Source organism: Asterias amurensis, chromosome 2 (assembly GCF_032118995.1).
Source record: "Asterias amurensis chromosome 2, ASM3211899v1".
Classification (NCBI taxonomy): Eukaryota; Metazoa; Echinodermata; class Asteroidea; order Forcipulatida; family Asteriidae; genus Asterias; species Asterias amurensis.
In genome coordinates, this window is record NC_092649.1 from 24,167,571 (window position 1) to 24,186,608 (window position 19,038).

At 38.0% G+C, this 19,038-nt stretch overlaps 2 protein-coding genes across 5 annotated transcripts in view; both read left to right on the forward strand.

Annotated features, from left to right (window-relative positions):
• The window catches only part of LOC139954298 (ERC protein 2-like), a 100,582-nt gene extending 89,736 nt beyond the window's left edge, over positions 1 to 10,846 (forward strand). For 3 of the 4 annotated variants that reach the window (XM_071954031.1, XM_071954034.1, XM_071954033.1), the window contains one exon: positions 10,716 to 10,846. In XM_071954031.1, coding sequence (XP_071810132.1) covers positions 10,716 to 10,763 — 48 coding nt within the window. In that variant the 3' untranslated portion in view covers positions 10,764 to 10,846. The remainder of the gene's footprint in view (positions 1 to 10,715) is intronic. The other variant, XM_071954032.1, reaches the window with a different exon arrangement.
• A 3,091-nt stretch (positions 10,847 to 13,937) lies between these two features.
• The window catches only part of LOC139954299 (protein Wnt-5b-like), a 105,960-nt gene continuing 100,859 nt past the window's right edge, over positions 13,938 to 19,038 (forward strand). The window contains exon 1 of the mRNA XM_071954036.1: positions 13,938 to 14,066. The gene's annotated coding sequence lies outside the window, so the exon portion shown is untranslated. The remainder of the gene's footprint in view (positions 14,067 to 19,038) is intronic.

Genomic DNA, 19,038 nt, shown 5'->3' on the forward strand with positions numbered 1-19,038 from the left:
GGTTACAGCTGCGAGAAGGCACCCCACGTTATCTGCGAAAGGGTGGATCATCAGTTTTTTTCTTTGGAATCTCCCAGGAAATTTGTCTTGTGTGTGATGGGGATTTGAGGAAACTTAAACTTAAAGAGACTTTGAGGAAACTACAGAAAAAAGAGTTACTTTTGTGATCTTTTAGATGTCCGCAGACATTTACGTTTCCATTTGTGTCCGTGTTTATCAAAACTAGATCAATGGATATTGTCTGAAAATTGTGTCTTTACCTACAGTGTACTTGTCAGTAAAGCATTATAAAAACCATTATTTGTTCACTAAACTACATTTTCTGTGGAGGTTATTGAATTTCTTGTTTTGCCATCAGCATAACCTTTGCAAAGGTTGTTCTCGAGGCCACGTAAATTTAAAATCTCTGACTATCACATCATACTTAGTTCCTTGAACTCGATTGTGGCACAGTGCATAATAGCATAACGACCGTAACATGTAGTTTGCAGTCACTGATGTCGTTGAACCTGAACATTGGCGGAATTCATGTTCCCTGAAATACAAATGAAATATGACTGTTATTGTAAAGAATTCCATAAATCTGTTGTCGTGATAGTGGAGGTACTTGCCGAGGGCAAATATTTTCATTCCTTTAATTTATTTCTTCTGGATTGAAAAATCTTTAACACACTTCGGAAGAGACTCTCGTGCTGTGGCCATTTTGAATACCTGTAGTTGTCCCGTTCAATTGAAATATCAGTGTAGCCAAACTGAGGCTCTTTGGGGAAATAATAGTCTGGTCACTGTTTGTATTTCATTATCAGTATTCTTTTCCTGTTGCAGCAGTCAGGATACATGACAAAAAATGGCTGCCACATTCTAGAGGTTTTACTTAAATTGCTAGTTTTGCTTCTACATTTTCTGTTCACATGAATATGTACCGGTAGCTGCATTTTGTATTGGTACGAGTTGTTATTTAAAATACATGAAGTTTTGAATGGGTCTGCTATTGTATGTTAGTTAAACACACTCATTGCTTTGTGGGCCCAATGTCACAGCACTGCTTAAGCACAGAGAGTAGCTCAGTTCACAACAATAATTTTGCTTACAAGAATAAAAAACACAATGTCACACATAACATCTACTATGAAAAGTTGCCACAATGTGTCACACTGGTAGCATGTTTTTTGTTTTGCTTAGCAGAAAGTTGTTATTAAAGCACTGTTGTCTGCTCAAGCAGCTCTGCATGTATGTGATTGGGCCTTGGTGGCTAAATTGAAATGTAGATAAACTGAACGTTATACCAAAACAATAGAGTGCTTCCATGCGAGTAGGTTGTCTGTATCGAGCTCGGAAGTTCTTACCTCCCGAGGCTACTCTCTACCTGTACAAGACAACTATACGTCCCCTCATGGAGTACTGTTGCCATATTTGGGCTGGAGCTTCTGCCTGCCTTTTATCTTTACTGGATCAAGTGCAGAAGCATATTATAAACCCGGTTGGAGAAGAGTTAGGAACTACACTGCAACCCCTTTCTCACCAAAGGTCTGTAGCCAGCCTTTGCCTGTTTTACAGATATTTCCATTGTAAATGTTCCACCAGTCTATCCAACCTTGTTCCTCCTGTCAGGGTGTTTGAGCATGAGACCAGGCTTTCTGCTTGTTCTCATCCTTATACTGTGGCTGTGCCGAGATGTAGAACAAAGAGCTACTCCAGTAGCTTTTTCCCTCGTACTGCATCTCTTTGGAACTCCTTACCTGGTGTATGTTTCCCTTCATCCTATGATCTTTCATCTTTTAAGAGGAATGTCAATTCCTACCTTCAGCTCCACTGAGTTTCTGCATGTCTATGTTTTCTTCCTTGCAGCCCTTAACCTAGAGTGGCTTTTAGCCTTGTTTTGGGCGACTTGCATAGAAAAAAAAATAATAATAATAATAATAAGAAGAAAATGCTTCTTTAAGGAAAGGGTTTTGTTAAAGCACGGCTTTGGACATCTTTACTTTGGTTTTCATATCCACTCTCTGTGTGTATTCTGGCACACAAAAGAACATCCTGAACCTCTGGGATTTAAAATTGTTTTAACTTTCAATGTTCAAAGAGGTTTCAAGTCAAAATAGTGGTCAGGGATACTTAAAATTGATATTTCGTTGAGGAAAAAAAACTGTAGAGGTTGCACATTTCATGTTTTTATGGAATGGGGTAGCATTTTAGGCCTCCGGGGCTTGCGAAAGGAAATCTCTGAGTTGTACAATCCTTCGTGTTTGCTTTGGCTCAGTGACAATTCCAATTATCACCACTGATAATTCCAGAGGGGTGGACAGACCGTTGGTTGCACCCGTATTTGCAGTGTTACATGAGGGAATGTTGCTGGAGGGGTGACCCCTGTGATTGGTGAGAAGTGCTACTGTGTTGATGCAGTTGTTTGTCTTGTCATTGAGACCATACACCCCTGGTGGTGGTTGGTGGGATGGAGAGGGGGGGGGGATTGGAGGCCAGACGGTGTAGCTCCTGAAGTAACACACTGTGCTGCTTTGGAGTCATTCATAACATTGAAAGTTCATGATGTTATTGTCAAATTGTGCCATTTGAAATTTGTTTAAAGGGAGATATACATGTACGTTTGGTAATTACTCTTAAAATTGCTGGGTTACTTGGAGTACAGCACCTTTCAAAAGTATTTTGAGAATCATTTTCAATCACTTTGAAGTAATGTGGTTATGGAAAAAGCCATAGTAGGGCTAGATATAACTAAGTTGGTAGAGTGCCCCATGTCAATTTGCAGGTCTTTGGTTCAAATCCCACTCTAGTCATTAGCAAATTTTTCTTTGTTAAACCCCAAACTGTTGTAATTATTAAGTTTTTTCCTCTTGTTTTCTCCTCTTGATAGTGAACCATGTTTCCTAAACCCAGCCACATATGACAAATCAATTATACCGGTATGAGCCAACTTCTGCAAACAACCCGGAGTCATGGTATCAAATCAAATCCCCCAGAAAAGTGTGTTTACTGGCGGTGATTGCCTTTACACAAACAACGGTGGGTTTCCTGGCCCTGAGCTACGATTATTAGCGGAACTAGGGAAGTGCCATGGAGCCTAACTCTGTGTACATGTACATGATAACTTGCTAAGCCAATGTACACATCCTTGGGGGGTTATAGATGGGGCTCTGGGTACAAGACCACATAGGTGGTATTACTGTCAAGTGGAAAACCAATGTACAAGTTGTTAACGTGTGCTAAAGTAATTTGGCGAGTTGTTTTTAAGCAGAGCTGCACCGGTGTACATGTACATGTAGCCTGATTTCTGAGCATACATCACAAGTTAAAGGCAGTGGACACTATTGGTAATTGTCAAAGACTAGCCTTCACATTTGGTGTATCTCAACATATGCATAAAATAACAAACCTGTGAAAATTTGAGCTCAATCGGTCATCGAACTTGCGAGATAATAATGAAAGGAAAAAACACCCTTGTCACACGAATTTGTGTGCGTTTAGACGGTTGATTTCGAGACCTCAAGTTCTAAATCTGAGGTCTCAAAATCAAATTCGTGGAAAATTACTTCTTTCTTAAAAACTATGGCACATCAGAGGGAACCGTTTCTCACAATGTTTTATACCATCAACCTCTCCCCATTACTCGTCACCAAGAAAGGTTTTAGGCTAATAATTATTTTGAGTAATTACCGGTAGTGTCGACTGCCTTTAAGTCAAACACAAATTCCCACATTCTTAGTGAAATGCACTACAGATTCTGTACAGTCAGAAGGATAATGCGCAAGTCTTTTTGTAGGACTTTAAAGGAACACGTTGCTTTTGATGGGTCGAGTTGGTCTTTGAAAAGCAATTGTAACCGTTTGTTATAAAATGCATATGATTAGAAAGATTTTTTAAAAGTAATATATAACGATTCACACAAGCATCACTCGAAATTGCGAGGTTTTCCGTTTAACTCGACAACAATCATGGTCGGCCATTTATGGGAGTCAAATTTTTTACTTCCATAAATGGCCGACTGTGTTAGTTCGCAAAGTAAAGGGAAAACCACGAAATTTCGAGGCAAATGTGTGTGGATCATTGTATTCTACTTCTAAAACATCTTTCTAACCATATGCATTATAAAACAAACGATTACAAACGCTTTTCAAAGACCAACTCGACCGATCCAAGGCAACGTGTTCCTTTAATTTGGAAGTATTTCCTATTTGTTCAAGTTTTCTTTGTGTTCACTAACACAATTCAAATCAACTGTGCAAAGTGTGTCAAATTAGGTAGTCATATTCTCAACAAAGCACAGAATCAAGATATTTTGTGTACAAGAACATGTGGGGCTATTTTAGATTTGGGAAAAACAACTAAACAGAAAATTGTTTGGCACAAATAATGTATTTTTTTTAGACAAGCTCAGGGGAATGTGCCAGAGTGGCAAGTGTTTACCGTACTTAAAAACATAACTTCAATCAAGTATCTTGCCTTTTAAACGATATAAGCAAGTTGTGATTTAAGATGCAGGTTTCAAATTAGAATCTTGTTTGAAACTTTATTGTTTCTTAAACTGAGCTACCCATTGGGTAAGCTTGTTTACCAACTACCTCAAAGTACCAGAGGTACATGTATAGTATACACCTACATGTCTGCCAATATGAAGACATCACACGGCCCAGGAGGAATGTTGGTGGCTTTTTAGCGGTCAGTGTGCCTCCCGGGACGACGGTAATTGGCCCGGTGCTGTGCTCAAAATTTCTACAGTTGTTGAATTAATATTGCAATGTATTGTGGAATATAAGAGTGTTTATGTTGCAGTCTGATTGGGGGTGACTGACACCAGCTGAGGTGGAGGTATCGAATGTTCATTCGGTTTACTGCATATTAACCTCCGAAGGATTATTTCTTTGTTTGAATTCCATTTTTGGCAGTTTGGGGATCAGGGTTGTCTTGATATTTGAACTTATTTTTTGCTGTACTTGATGAAATGGACTTTCTAAAATAGCAGAGTTTGCATTTGAAACAATACACATTTTGTGCAAACAGGCCTAGATGTATATTTTGTGTCAACATTATGTGTTCGTCTTGGGCCTTGAAATAACCCAGAGCACACACATCAATTGTGGTACCATGTGCTTTTGCTGTGGTGCCCTTTGCCAAGGATTTGCTACACTGAAACAGTGTATTTGTATCGCCTCATTGATACAGCGCCTCAACGAATAGCACCTCAACAATAGCACCTCTTTGGTACCACCTTACCACATCAGAGGAATCTCCTCATTGAAACCAACATTGGTATTTCCTCACTGATAGCACCTCAATAATGCCACCTCATTGATATCATTTCATCAGCTCTTTCATTAACTGACATTGGTTTTGCGTTTTACCCCTATTCATTGCGAATCATTTATATCCCGATAACACTTCTCGATGGAACTTCATCTAGAACCTCCCTTGCTACAAATGATATCAACATTCAGATTACCTGTTGTATATCTGCTAGATATCACATCATGGATATTGCCTGGTTGGTAGTACCTCAATGATACCACAAAGGCGTTACACTTTAGATAGAACTTCTTGAACATAGAACCCACTATGCTACGTATGACAGATATGGATATATGCTAGACGGTGGATATCTGCTAGATAGCACCTTATTGGTATTGCCTCATTGAAAGTACCTCAATGATACCACAGTACACTTTTTGACAGATAAAACTTCTTGAATATAGAACCCACTATGCTACGACAGATATGGATTTATGCTAGATGGTGGATATCTGCTAGATAGCACCTTATTGATATTGCCTCATTGAAAGTACCTCAATGATACCATATTACACTGTTAATTGAACTTCTAATATACACTAGAACCTCCCTTGCTATGACAGATTACCTGGATATCTGCTAGGTATCACCTTATTGATAGTACTTCATTGTTATTGCCTCATTAATAGTACCTTAATGATACCACAATACACTTTTTGATAAAACTTCTAATATAGAACCTCCCTTGCTATGATAGATTACCTGGTGGATATCTGCCAAGTTTCACCTCATTGATAGCACTTCATTGTTATTGCCTCATTGATAGTACCTCATATCACGTTTTGAAAGAACTTCTAATATTGAACCTCCCTTGCTATGATAGATTACCTGGTGGATATCTGCTAAGTTTCACCTCATTGATAGCACTTCATTGTTATTGCCTTATTGATAGTACCTCATATCACGTTTTGAAAGAACTTCTAATATAGAACCTCCCTTGCTATGATAGATTACCTGGTGGATATCTGCCAGGTTTCACCTCATTGATAGCACTTCATTGTTATTGCCTCATTAATAGTACCTCAATGATATCACATTACACTTTTTGATAGAACTTATACAAAACCCATTTGCTTTGACAGATATCAAAAAACACATCACCTGTTGAGTATCTGCAAGATAGCACCTTATTGATTTCATATCTCTGGTGTGTCTCAAGTTTTGAATTTCCACTGACGATCCCAATCATTCCAGAATATTAAAATTAGAAATGGACATAAAACACGCAGTCAGTCCCACCTTTGAGTTATGGGAGTAGTGGACATTTCAAAAGCATTTCTTAAGGTTCCGATGAATCCCTCCTATGGTCTTACTTTTCAAAAGGCATGTATTTAATTGATTCACTTGAGAGATGTGACAATGTGGGTCGCGGTCCCATCGGGGAGGTAACATGACAGATGAATCGCAGCACCATGGGGGTATATGGGAATCAGGTATAACTAGTTGCAAATGATGAAAGAAATCAAACAAGATCATCGTGAAATTATGTACGATTCGGAGACTATAAATCTTTCTGGAATAACGGATTGTGACATGAGAAGAATGCCTCTAATTCGCTTGAACATGGTTCGTGCGTGTTGTGTTTCGTGTTGTTTACGTTGTGGTATGTACAGCATTGGTTTTGACAAGAAACTTTACAAAATGTCCGACTTTTCATGACAAAATAAAATCTTTAAAGGCACTGGACACGCTTAGTAATTGTAAAACAAAAACAGTTTTCTCACTTGGTGTTTCTCAACATACGAAATAATAATAGACCTGTATACATCATCAGCTCCAATTAATTTGAGTAATTACCAAACGTGTCTTGTTTCTTTAAAGGCAGTGGACACTATTGGTAATTACTCAAAATAATTTTTTGCATAAAAATTACTTGGTTACAAGTAGTAGAGAGCTGTTGATAATATGAAACATTGTGAGAAACGGCTCCCTCTGAAGTGACGTAGTTTCCGAGAAAGAAGTTATTTTCCACAAATTTGATTTTGAGACCTCAGATTTAGAATTTGAGATCTCAAAAGCAACAACTGAAATCACACGACTTCGTGTAACAAGGGTATTTTTTCTTTCATTGTTATCTTACAACTTTGACGACCAACTGAGCTCAAATTTTCACAGGTTTGTTATTTCATGCATATGTTGAGATACACCAAGTGAGAAGACTGGTCTTTGACAATTACCAATAGTGTCCAGTGCCTTTAAAGGATAATTCTGAAATGAGGGTAAAGGCATGTGTGTTTGCGTTGAGCGTCCCGACATGGGTCAGTACTAGTGCTCATGAAAAACAGATAAGTGGCTGTATGTCTCCTGACAATGACTAGAGCATTAGCTAGTCGAAACATTGAGACCAATTAAAAACTGATTCCACGTTAGTGACGTTTATAACGAGAAGTCCCCACGATCCACTAAAGATAAAGTATTAGTCCCAACTGACTTTCTACCTTCTTCCCAGGTAGTAGTAGTTTAAAGCAGGACAGTAGTTTTCAGACCTATGAAGTCTCCCGAAAGTCTACTCTGCGGTAGTAGAACAGACACTTCTCTAAGAACAAACTCTACCTGGCAAAAAGATACACACATGGTGTTACCTCAAACCAAATATACATTGATACCTCACCATGCAATGCCTCAAATCCCATTATCGGTATATGGATATATGTTTTTGTACCATTTTTTCCATAAAATATTTGCAATCATTTTTTTCTTGAGTTTCTCATGCTGCTTATCGCAGTATACTATATCATAAACCAAAATGTTTACAAGTCTTTGCCAGAAATCAACTCATCGTTGGTCATGTTTACCACTAAGGATGTACTTATAATCTGGATAGTTTCATAGGTCGATTGGTGTGTTTGTTCAGAACTAGTGGAAATGAATGAATGATGTTCTCTAGTTCTGTGATGTTAATATATTTAATTCTGCACTGTGCTAACTGATCATAATATAACTCATACAGCTTTTACAGAGGATGTCTGTAATTTTCAAAATAGTTTGATGGGTTAAGGGAATGGCGGGTTTTGGCAGGTGTGTTGACAATTACCAAAGGTAATATATTTAATTCTGCACTGTGCTAACTGATCATAATATAACTCATACAGCTTTTACAGAGGATGTCTGTAATTTTCAAAATAGTTTGATGGGTTAAGGGAATGGCGGGTTTTGGCAGGTGTGTTGACAATTACCAAAGGTGTCTGTCTAGTGCCTTTAAAGGCAGTGGACACTATTGGTAATTACTCAAAATAAGTATTAGCATAAAACCTTTTAATGGTGACGAGTAATGGGGGGAGGTTGATAGTATAAAACATTGTGAGAAACGGCTCCCTCTGAAGTAGCATAGTTTTCAAGAAAGAAGTAATTTTTCACGAAATTGATTTCGAGACCTCAGATTTAGAATTTGAGGTATCGAAATCAGCCATCTTAAAGCACACAACTTCGTGTGACAAGGGAGTTTTTTTCTTTCATTATTATCTCGCAACCTCGACGACCGATTGAGCTCAAATTTCCGCAGGTTTGTTATTTTATGCATATGTTGAGAAACACCAAGTGAGAAGACTGGTCTTGGACAATTACCAATAGTGTCCACTGCCTTTAAAAGACCAATGTGTTGATGAAGTTCATTGGAGTACCAGCTTCCTGTTTGTCGCAATGTGTGGTGATTTACTGTTACCTTAAACATGATTGAAATCAGTGTTGATCGGCGGCATTGTGGAATGTGCACCGAGTGTTAATTGCAGTCTCCACTTTGTTGCACATGAATCAAAATCTCATGAGGAGATGGTTTTATTGAATGACTACAATGTGACACTCTTGCCCCATAGTTGACCCAATTTCAAAAGGGCATTTTGAGGTGAAATATTGGAGCATGGATTGCTGTTCAAGAAAACCTGATGTGAAACATTGTAGTATGGATTGCTATTCAAGCAAACCTACCTATAGTTTCACGGAGAGCTGTTTGGTCACAGAAAGTTTTTGACCACAACAAAATTATGCTTCATACCAGAACAAGGATACCAAACAAATTACTGTCTGGTATCCTGCTCATTTTTTCTGAGCAGGAAAATGTTTAGCAATATTATTTTCTGCTGAGACAGAGTTACGATGTAAAGCCCCTATCTTGTTTCTGATTGTCTGCGTCGCCGGTCGAGAAAAAGACCTGTGAAGAAATCATCCGTTGATTAATTTCACCCGCGTTCACACTTGATCCTGCTAGGAGGATCAAAGGAGGATCTTATCTCGTAAGGGTGATCAAAGGGAGGTCACCGGCTAGTGTGAACGCGATCACGTTCGGGATCAGATCTTCCTTTTCGACCTCCCTTTATTGCGAGATGAAAGGGAGACCAGATCTCGCAAAGACGGTCAAAAACACAAGTGTGAACGCAGATCGAGATCAGATCCTGCAATTTAAGCTGCTTAGATCCGGCCAACGCTGTGTGTTGTTCCTCCATGGTGTAATGTACATGGGGATTGTATACATTGTGCATGTGCACTCTATCGTGAACTGGTCCCCAACCCATATTTCGTATGACACTGCATGGTAACCAACATCACAGCGATTGTGGATGCATCTCACACGCCTTGCGTCCTCCAGAATTTTCAGTACCAACCTTTTTCCGTTAATCATCTGACGTTAGCATATTTTTTTACGTTCAAACAAATAATTTTTCAATATATTTTGTATACAGTTATAACATAGGGAAGTTATTGTCAGTTTGGTCAGATTTGTGTCTCAATTTTCGTCGAGTCCCAGTTATTTCAATCAATGACCTCGCACAGTAACCTTTGCCGTCAGCTGAACTGAACTTCCATTTAACTATGCAGGATCAATGTGAGATCACACTCAAGTGTGAACGCAGCACAAAAATGCTTGATCTCCCTTTCTGGATCTGATCCTCCTTGGATCCTTGTAGGAGGATCTAGAGTAAACGCGGTGTTTGTCTTTGAGAAAATGAAACTTGATAGGTTTAAAACAATATGACTGTTGGGTACTTCATGGTACGGTGATATCTTCACTATAACAGTCGTGTTGTAAAAGAAGTGGTTAAATGTTGTTTGTGTGATTAAACCATATTCTCTGTTGACATCTTCACAGGAAGGGACTTCAAGAAAGCTATGATCTTGTGTTAGGCCATTTTTCAATTGCATAACGCCCACAACGTTTTTAATATCTGTGATCAAATGAATACATCATAGTTTTATTGTTAACAAGTAATCATATTTTAGTAACCTGCGTCAGAGACATTGACCCCCCCCCCCCCTATACTACTGCCAATTCATCTGACTTAATCCGAGTTGATACTTTAATCTTCCTTTCTATTAATTTGGTATATGTTCCTGCCTTTTTATCTTCAGTCTATTAACTGTACATCGAGGATGGTAATAAACTTATAAACTGGATCTTATAAACTGTTCTTGTTCCATTGCAGGTACTTCACGCCGGGTTCACCGGAGCGTACAAGAGTGTGACCTTGTAGAGGATGCTGTGCTCTCTGACCCCTCACCTTTGACCCAATGCTGTGCTCTTTGAACTCTCACCTTTTGACCCTATGGATGTGGAAGGAGTGTTTCCTGCCAATGACTGATGTGTAATTTATGACCTTTTGGTCGACATTTACTCTCTAAGGTGTGCTGTAATTGTATGAGTCTACTTTTTTTATTCAGGGTGACCTTTGACCTATGACCCCTTCACGCAGGAGTAGTGGGCATGTAATTAACATATATTCTAATTGAATTTGATGTTAAATTTGCATCCCAGATAATAAAAAAATTCAATTCGGTTTTTACCCATATACACTTTTACCCCTATGCCTTGAGCTACCTGGCAATCTCGTTGGGACGACACTACTCTAGAATGGCAAAGGTCGTGGGTTCGAATCCCTCCTGAGTAATATTCTTGTTCATTTTCTTTTCACAGGACTTGGGAAACTACTGAGTAGGCCTAGTAGTTTACAGTGCTAACACACATCGGTGTATAAGGGTTAAAGCCAAAAATGAATATAGATTCTATCTTTTACAAATGTTCATGCAACTCCGTGATACGTCATGAACCTTCCTCTATTGGTCCAAATGTGTGACATTTTAACAACTTGTAACATTTAAAACATAGTTGTTTTAAAAAAAGATGGAGACTGCGGTTTCAGTTTGGGATTATTTTATTGTTTTTTTTTCACGTTCATGTAAAATTGTTGGTTTTTATTTGAACCTCAAATATTTTTTTAACAAACCTTAATTTTTCCATTTCTCCAACGACAGGTACTTAGAATCTCATGCGATCTTTGTTTACTTTTGAAACAATCTTTCGTACTGTAAATTGTTGTCCTAGTTAGTACTATATATTATTATAACATATTGAACTGAGATTTTAAATATTGTATAACTTCCATAAGTAATGACCTCTTTAATTTATTGTGTTTACATATATAGGTATACTTTTTTTTATTACCGGTAGTCCAATGTGAGTACTACGACCATCATCACACAGCATCAAATTCCCAAAAGCTGAACAAATTTTAGGATCATGTTAAAACAGTGGAAAGTTTGTCCTGTGTTTTTTAGAGTGGCAAGCTCTGGCTTTTAATAGTGAAGCTGTTTGTATGGTGCGCCCCGAGGTAGCATTCCCCACTGGCCGGGGGAATGGTTGTGTAATTGACCATGAAAACGCACTACATGGTTGAGAAGTTGAACAGTATCAGGTTTTAAATGATATTCCTAAATATTTGTATGTACTGCACTTAACTGTTTCTAACGTTACATTGGGGGTCAGTGCCACAGAGATGCTTATCAGGGAAGTGTGCTAAGCATCTTAACGACAGGAAACCAGCGATAATAATACTGGTGATTGTATTCAAGTACAGCTGGCCTCCTGCCGAAAGCTGCTTAGCGTTTTTTTTCTTCTTTTTTATTGATATTATTTTCTTGTTTCGGAAGCAATTTCTGCTGATCAACTCAGTGTAGCTTTTTCGGATGGTGAATGAAACTTCCCCAAGCACCATGTGTATTATTTAAGACGTCAGCCTACTTATAATGTTTTTTCTTGGTGTGTGTGACTTTTGTGTTCACTGTGTAGTGATATCCGAAATAGCTTTCGCATTGTCGATACAACCGTCAGTTGCTTGTATTTCTCGTCCTCACGGGAGATTGAGCCCAGACTCTGCTCAGCATTTCGGAGAGTAAGCAGCTACAGTTGAGGGTGCTTCTCTAAATGCAAAAGAGTGAAAAATGCACTCTTTGAAGAGACATGTATGAGGGACAACTCTTTTTCGAGTAGTCTTCCACTCTTTGAGATTGAAGTTTGCATCCTTTAATGATTTTTCACTCTGCCCTGGAGTGAAACCCCTCTATATGAGGGACATCTCGAAATGTAAAGAGTGATGGTTTAGGAGGCCCTATACTTCAATGGATGGTGATGCGGCGAGCAAGCCGTAGCCATATAGCTGTAGCCGCCCATTCAGATACGACCTTACATTCACATCACATTGGTACCAGACCATAATTGCACGTGTGACTGATACGCTGTTGTGATTGGATGATAGTTAATGATTGACAGCGCGGCTTTCGTAATAAGCCCATCCCATTACTATGTTTCACCTATAGGAGATAACTAAGCTCAGTTGCCTTATTGAATTCACGTCCACGTGTGAAATGCAAAGCAATACATTGTTTCTTGAAAAAAAAAAAATTAAAAATAAATAATTTAGTTAGTCTGTAGTTATGGTATTTAGTCGAAAAGATGGTACAATTTTGTAGATTAGCTCCCGTAACAAAGGGGAGTGATTTACTACACGGATCAACCTCTATACCACGATTTTGATTTGTAGCTCGTTCCCAGGCCCATCCGCCATTGTTTGATTTACGATTTCTCCGAAACTCTTGCAATATTTTCCAGGGGTATCTGGAGATCGCTGGTGTCAGAGCCCCGGGGTTGAATTATTTAGTCTGATAATCGAATTGGAACTCATAAATGCTTCATCGATTGGAGATCTGGATTTGTCTTGTTCTCGAATTCGGTCGTCGGCAGAACGACGATGAGGCAGAAGCCAGATAATTGTGTTTTCAAGAACGATTACGAAAAATACATGTAGTATACACAGTGAATCAGACTATACATCGACGTCAGTGTTTAGTTTTGATGCATTTGGGTAAACACGGTTTATGATCATGAAGAGAGTAATAGCCAAGTATAAGACACAAATTGTAGAAGTGTGTCTTTGTTTCTAATGAGACACTCAATGCAACAATACAAAAGGCCGAGCTGTAATTGTAACTACCAGTGGGAGTTTGAATTCATCACTTTCAATTCCACAATCGTATTGCGAGCGCGACCCCCACAGGTCAAGGAGCAACGGGGGGACGGTGAGGGGCTGGACCCCGCCGGGACGGCGCTTAAAACACGCTGCGAGTCACTGCAAGATGCAGTCTTGAGCGTGTTGTCAGGCTGAGCTGTTGTAGTGCACGTTATTGCCTTCTAATCAGAGTCCATTCGGCCAACCACTGCTTCGGAAACGGATACCTCGGGATATACATAACGGATGAAACTTTATCCTAGCCTTGTTTGGTATCTCAGAGTAAACCAGTGGAATATATAACGATATTGGTAGATTGCCTCAGGCCGTGCAACTGGACCTCCTCTATAGTTGTCTCGTGAGCTGTGTGTATGAGAACTCTTTATGGTATCACTGCACAACGAGTTCGTCTCGCTCCGAGAGTTCAAACCTTTTGGAGGATTTTTTCCCCAGCGCGACTTATGGATTTTTCAATCATGTTATTTGGAAGATAAGGTCAGTATTTTTAATATTTGTGTACTTTGGGTCGGGTACAGATAACTTTGTTGTTGTTTATGCATGTTTTGTTTTCAGCGGGTTTATATTCGTATGCTCTTTCTCTGTTCAACCTTCTGCAGTGTCTAACTTTAGCCAATGTGATACAACATGCAGACAAACTCGGATCGATTTCGCGCGGGGTAAAATGGTCTATCGCTGAAATCGCCAAGTGTGAAATATAAAACAAAACCCAGAAAAAAAATGATTTGCGATCCGTGACGAGGCGCGGTTGCCATGCGATTTCGTACGCCAGATAAACACAGAAATTATTTACGACTGTTCTTCCAAAACGATGCAAGTGTGCACAAATGATAACTGGTTTAGTTCACCTGTACCTAACCAGCCCACTACAAGTAACATGGTTTTTGTTTAATTTTTTTGTAAGTTGTTTTAAACAAACAACTGAAGTTGTTTCCCAACCTACAATTAGTTATACTCTGTAAGGGCGTATAATACTTAAGTTATAGTTTCTATCCTGGAGTTATCTTGAATTTAATGCAGTGTAACTTATCTGGTATAATACTTTATAGCTAGTTAGTAATATCTTGCCATTTTCAAGAATGTTAAGCAAATATTTCAGAATTTGCAATTTGTACAAAGTATAAGTAGATCAACTTTTGTATAACTTTGTTGATGTTTAAGGATGTACTTGTTTATCCGAGACAGGGTCGCCGGGGCGAAACGGTCGCTAGCATGTAATGTGAAATGCTTTGTACTTAGAATAGTGAGACAGTTCACAGCGGTATACCGGTATTCAATATCTAGAAATATACATTTGTACTTTATAAAGGAGCTTTGACAATTATTTCCATTATATGTCTTTAACTTTTAGTACAACGAAGATTCCTTTTATATTTTTGTTTCACTGCGTTTAATTTATAGTCACAATGACATTCGTATTCTCAATTTAACACAAGGCGAGAAGTTACCTTAAAAGTTTCTAATGGGGTCATCGAATTCTGAAATTGAACCTAAAGTTTTAAGGCAAGTGGATCGATGTTTATGGTTGATGACTGTTGGCGGTATACTAATAATTAGCACAAGTTAATAAACCATACTTCTCTATAGCTATTAACCAATAGAATAAATAACTATGAATCAATGAAGACTGAAATGTATTAGGGTTGATGTTTGTAAGGTTTAAAAGATGTACATTTTCTCAAAACTGTTATTTGGGCAAACCATAAACATGCGAAAGTGATGTAGAATACTGTTAAATGACACGGCCATTTTGTTTTCTTATTACAAACCAGACCGAGGTTGGAAGGGTTGATCAGCAGTCTAGCCTCATCTTGAGAATCGGTTATCATTACAGCTATGAACTCAATTAAAATGCACACATTTAAAATTTCACGGCTTACAATAAAATAAAAAAATTGCTTTCCCTGTGTGCATTTAAACAACATTCAGGAAAAATTGTTTACATTAATGCATTGAATAATTTTGTTTACCCCAATGATTTTTTTCCGAATTGTTTCCTCCATTGCCGATTTTTACATAAGTATTTTCAAAGTTTATTCGCTGTCTTTGTGAGGTGGGGTCGGAGCATGTAGGTAGTCTGAGTATTAGACACTATAGTTTAAAGGCAGTGGACACTATTGGTAATTACTCAAAATAATTATTAGCATAAAACCTTACTTAGTAACGAGTAATGGAGAGCTGTTGATAGTAAACTGCTCACAAAAAGTTAGGAAACGTTTTTAATCAAGTAAATCTTTATTATTTATTACTCTCTTTGTATATGTTATACTATCAATGCAAAGCTGAAGTGTTCCTCTTTAAGATTTTACCACATTTGTAATGATTACAGGTTGCTGGACTTTACCACATTAATGAGAATGAGGCAAAGTCACAATTCAAATGTGCCAAAATTACGATTTCGAGACCTCAGAATTAGATTTTGAGGTATCGAGATCGAGCTTCTGAAAGCACACAACTTCGTGTGACAATGGGTTTTTTTTTTCATCACAGGTTTGTTATTTATGCATATGTTGAGATACACCAAGTGAGAAGACTGGTCTTTGAAAATTACCAATAGTGTCCAGTGTCTTTAAATGGCAGACTAATCCGATCCAGTTATATAACTAGTAATGTGATTGGTTTATTTAATGTGTGCTTGGCTCTTGGCCTACGTGCATTTGAAAACCAAAAGTTCATTGATATGATACATTATGGTGCGGTGGACAGGAATTTAGAGCTTCGTTGCACTCAATTAAGGGACATTATTATAAAGTGGCTTCTGTGTTGCAAGTGGCTTGCTTGCGCAAATGGCGTGTTAGATACTTGGCTTGTATGTACAAACTGCTTGGGAATGTACGTGTGTGGCTTGGACGTGCACATGTGTAGATGTAGGTTAATTTACGATGTAATGGCTTGTGTGCAGGTGCGCGTTTGTTAAAAGTGGCTTTCGAAGTTTTATGATGTATGAAATGGCCTGTAAATTGTATTTGCAAGTGGCTTGCATGGTTGTTACGTTCAGGTATCTTTTGTGTTCGTGTGGCTTGCACATCAGGCCCGTAGTCATGTTTAAAACAAATCTGGACATGATGGCTGGCAGTTAGCGCAACCCCCATTTACCAGTATTTTGAATAGTTCCGACTGCTGTTTATCGGCAAAACAAAAATTTAAAATGTGTGTATTTTGCATATCAAACATTGAAATGATTTTACATGTATTCCATCTAAGCACGCGACGCAACTGCACTGATGTGTTTTCTGTAAACCTGTGCCACAAGCTGTAGTTGTTGTGCGTTATAGGTCGCTGGTCGCGATATCCTACATTCTAGAGCATCAACTTCACATCAATCTAAATAGCACGAATTGATTCATTGCGTGTTAACTCATTGAATACTGAGTAGTTTCTTTATAGCCTTCTAGTCATGGGATAACGACTGCAGTAACAAATGGAGTGGGTCACTCTCCAATAACCCTTATACATCCAACTGAACATGTTTACAAAACAAAACTAAGCACAAACCACACACGCCCGAAACAAGTTGCATTCCATTGCATTTTCTGACAGGCAAGCAAATGAGGAATTTAACTTTGTCTGTTTCGGTATAGTTACTGAACGAAAACAAGAATTGAAAATTAGAGCTTAGCAAGACTTGATATACAAGCTTTCTATTTGCACATCAAAAGTTGAGAACAATCGTTCTGTGCAATGCCCATAACATGTTAGATTAACGTTTTGAGTTTTTTTTACAAAATGTGCGCGCATGAAGGCCAGGCTCTGTGGCCATTTTGTAAAACTGTGACGTCACAGGTAACGTGGTCACGGCTTTCGCCGATTGATCTATGGTAATGAACATCTATAAAGAAATCTCAGTTCATGCACTCATCCACTTCACCACATACAAAACATTCCTAGAAACCATCTCAACTTTTTAGAAGTAAACTTTTTGTCCACCCGTCTTGGCAGCTCACTCATGGTAGATCCTGTCCGTAGACTAACATTTCTTCCGACTGGGTTAAACCTACCTCCATGGTTAAACCAATATAATTGCTCGGACTTTTTCACTTTCCATCATGATAATTTTAAATAATATTCATACACCGGTATGTATGTATAATTTCATATGACATTTCTTTATAATTAAACCAGACCCGAGCACTTTTGCCACTTGTAGTGATCTACAACTTGCAATCTTATATTGATACAGTTAGGAAGCTCCTTACCGACTGTTCGTATTTGGTCGGCTACCAAGATGTATTTTTGATGTTTTTGGGGCCTTTTGGTTAGAGCGCCCTCATGTTCCAAGTTGTGTCAGTATCATTGATTAATTAATGCATTGTTTTTTCGGTTGTTGTTGTTTTCGTCATCGTCGTCGTCGTTGCTGTTGTTTTTGTTGTTTGTTCTGGTTGTTCATGTGGTTGTGGTTTTTTTGCATGGATTGATTGGTCAGAAAGATGCCCCTCGTAAAAGAAAGACCATGTGTCATTTCGATCAATATTTGATAAGTGGATTGCAAGCATGTTTGTAACCTTATGAAAACAAAATGGTTAAACATTTTGAAACGATAATCGAATCGCATCAGTAGAGAAACTTTATTATAGGAAGCAAGTTCCGTTTCTGTAAATCTAGAATCATAACTTACTGAATTATAATAAGGGAACACCTGTATAGATGTAATATAATAGTTTTCCCAGTGGGCTCCGTGGAATTCCTTTCAGCAGGCCTCATGAATGTCGGATAAAATATAAATAATAATGTGTTCATAATTATGATTGACCTAATATCGAACTAATGAAATATTCCAGTACTTACAAAGTTAAGCAGCGATAGTTGATTTTTCTCATCGATTATTTTGTTTGTGTAAAAAAGTGTCCCAGCTGGTTAGAAAAACAAGTTTACTTAACGGTTGTAAATAGCCTAACCCGATCAGGTTCTCTGAAGTGATATCACTTGTAGATTTTTACACTACCCGATTTCAATCTTCACCGATGACAAGTTTATGCCTGGGGTTGAAATTTATAGAGCTCCACTATATAAAATAATGCTAAGCATATTTGTATGTGGTAAGCAACATAGTAGGGAACCAGCCGAACCATTTATATTACGTGCTGTGTATTTTGACTGCTTTGTCTAATAATCTGATTAGCTCAAGGAAATTGACACACACGGCAATTTCAGTTGTTAAAGAACAACGATTGGTTATTAATTAAGAACTATTTTCCGTTTTCTTACTTTTTATAATGGATAATCTTGTAAGCGAAAATATCGATTTTAAAGTTGTGTTTTTTATTTGTTTATAGTAATTTGGTGTCCTATTTTTTGTTATTCTATATCCAGTTTAATTCAAAGATGATTTTTAAACCAACTGTTTTTAAATGCACAAACTTGTAAATGCATATTTACCAGTTAATACCATTTTAGTGTATGTATATAAGAGAATAAAATTTCGTAGATTATATACTTATACAGTACTCGG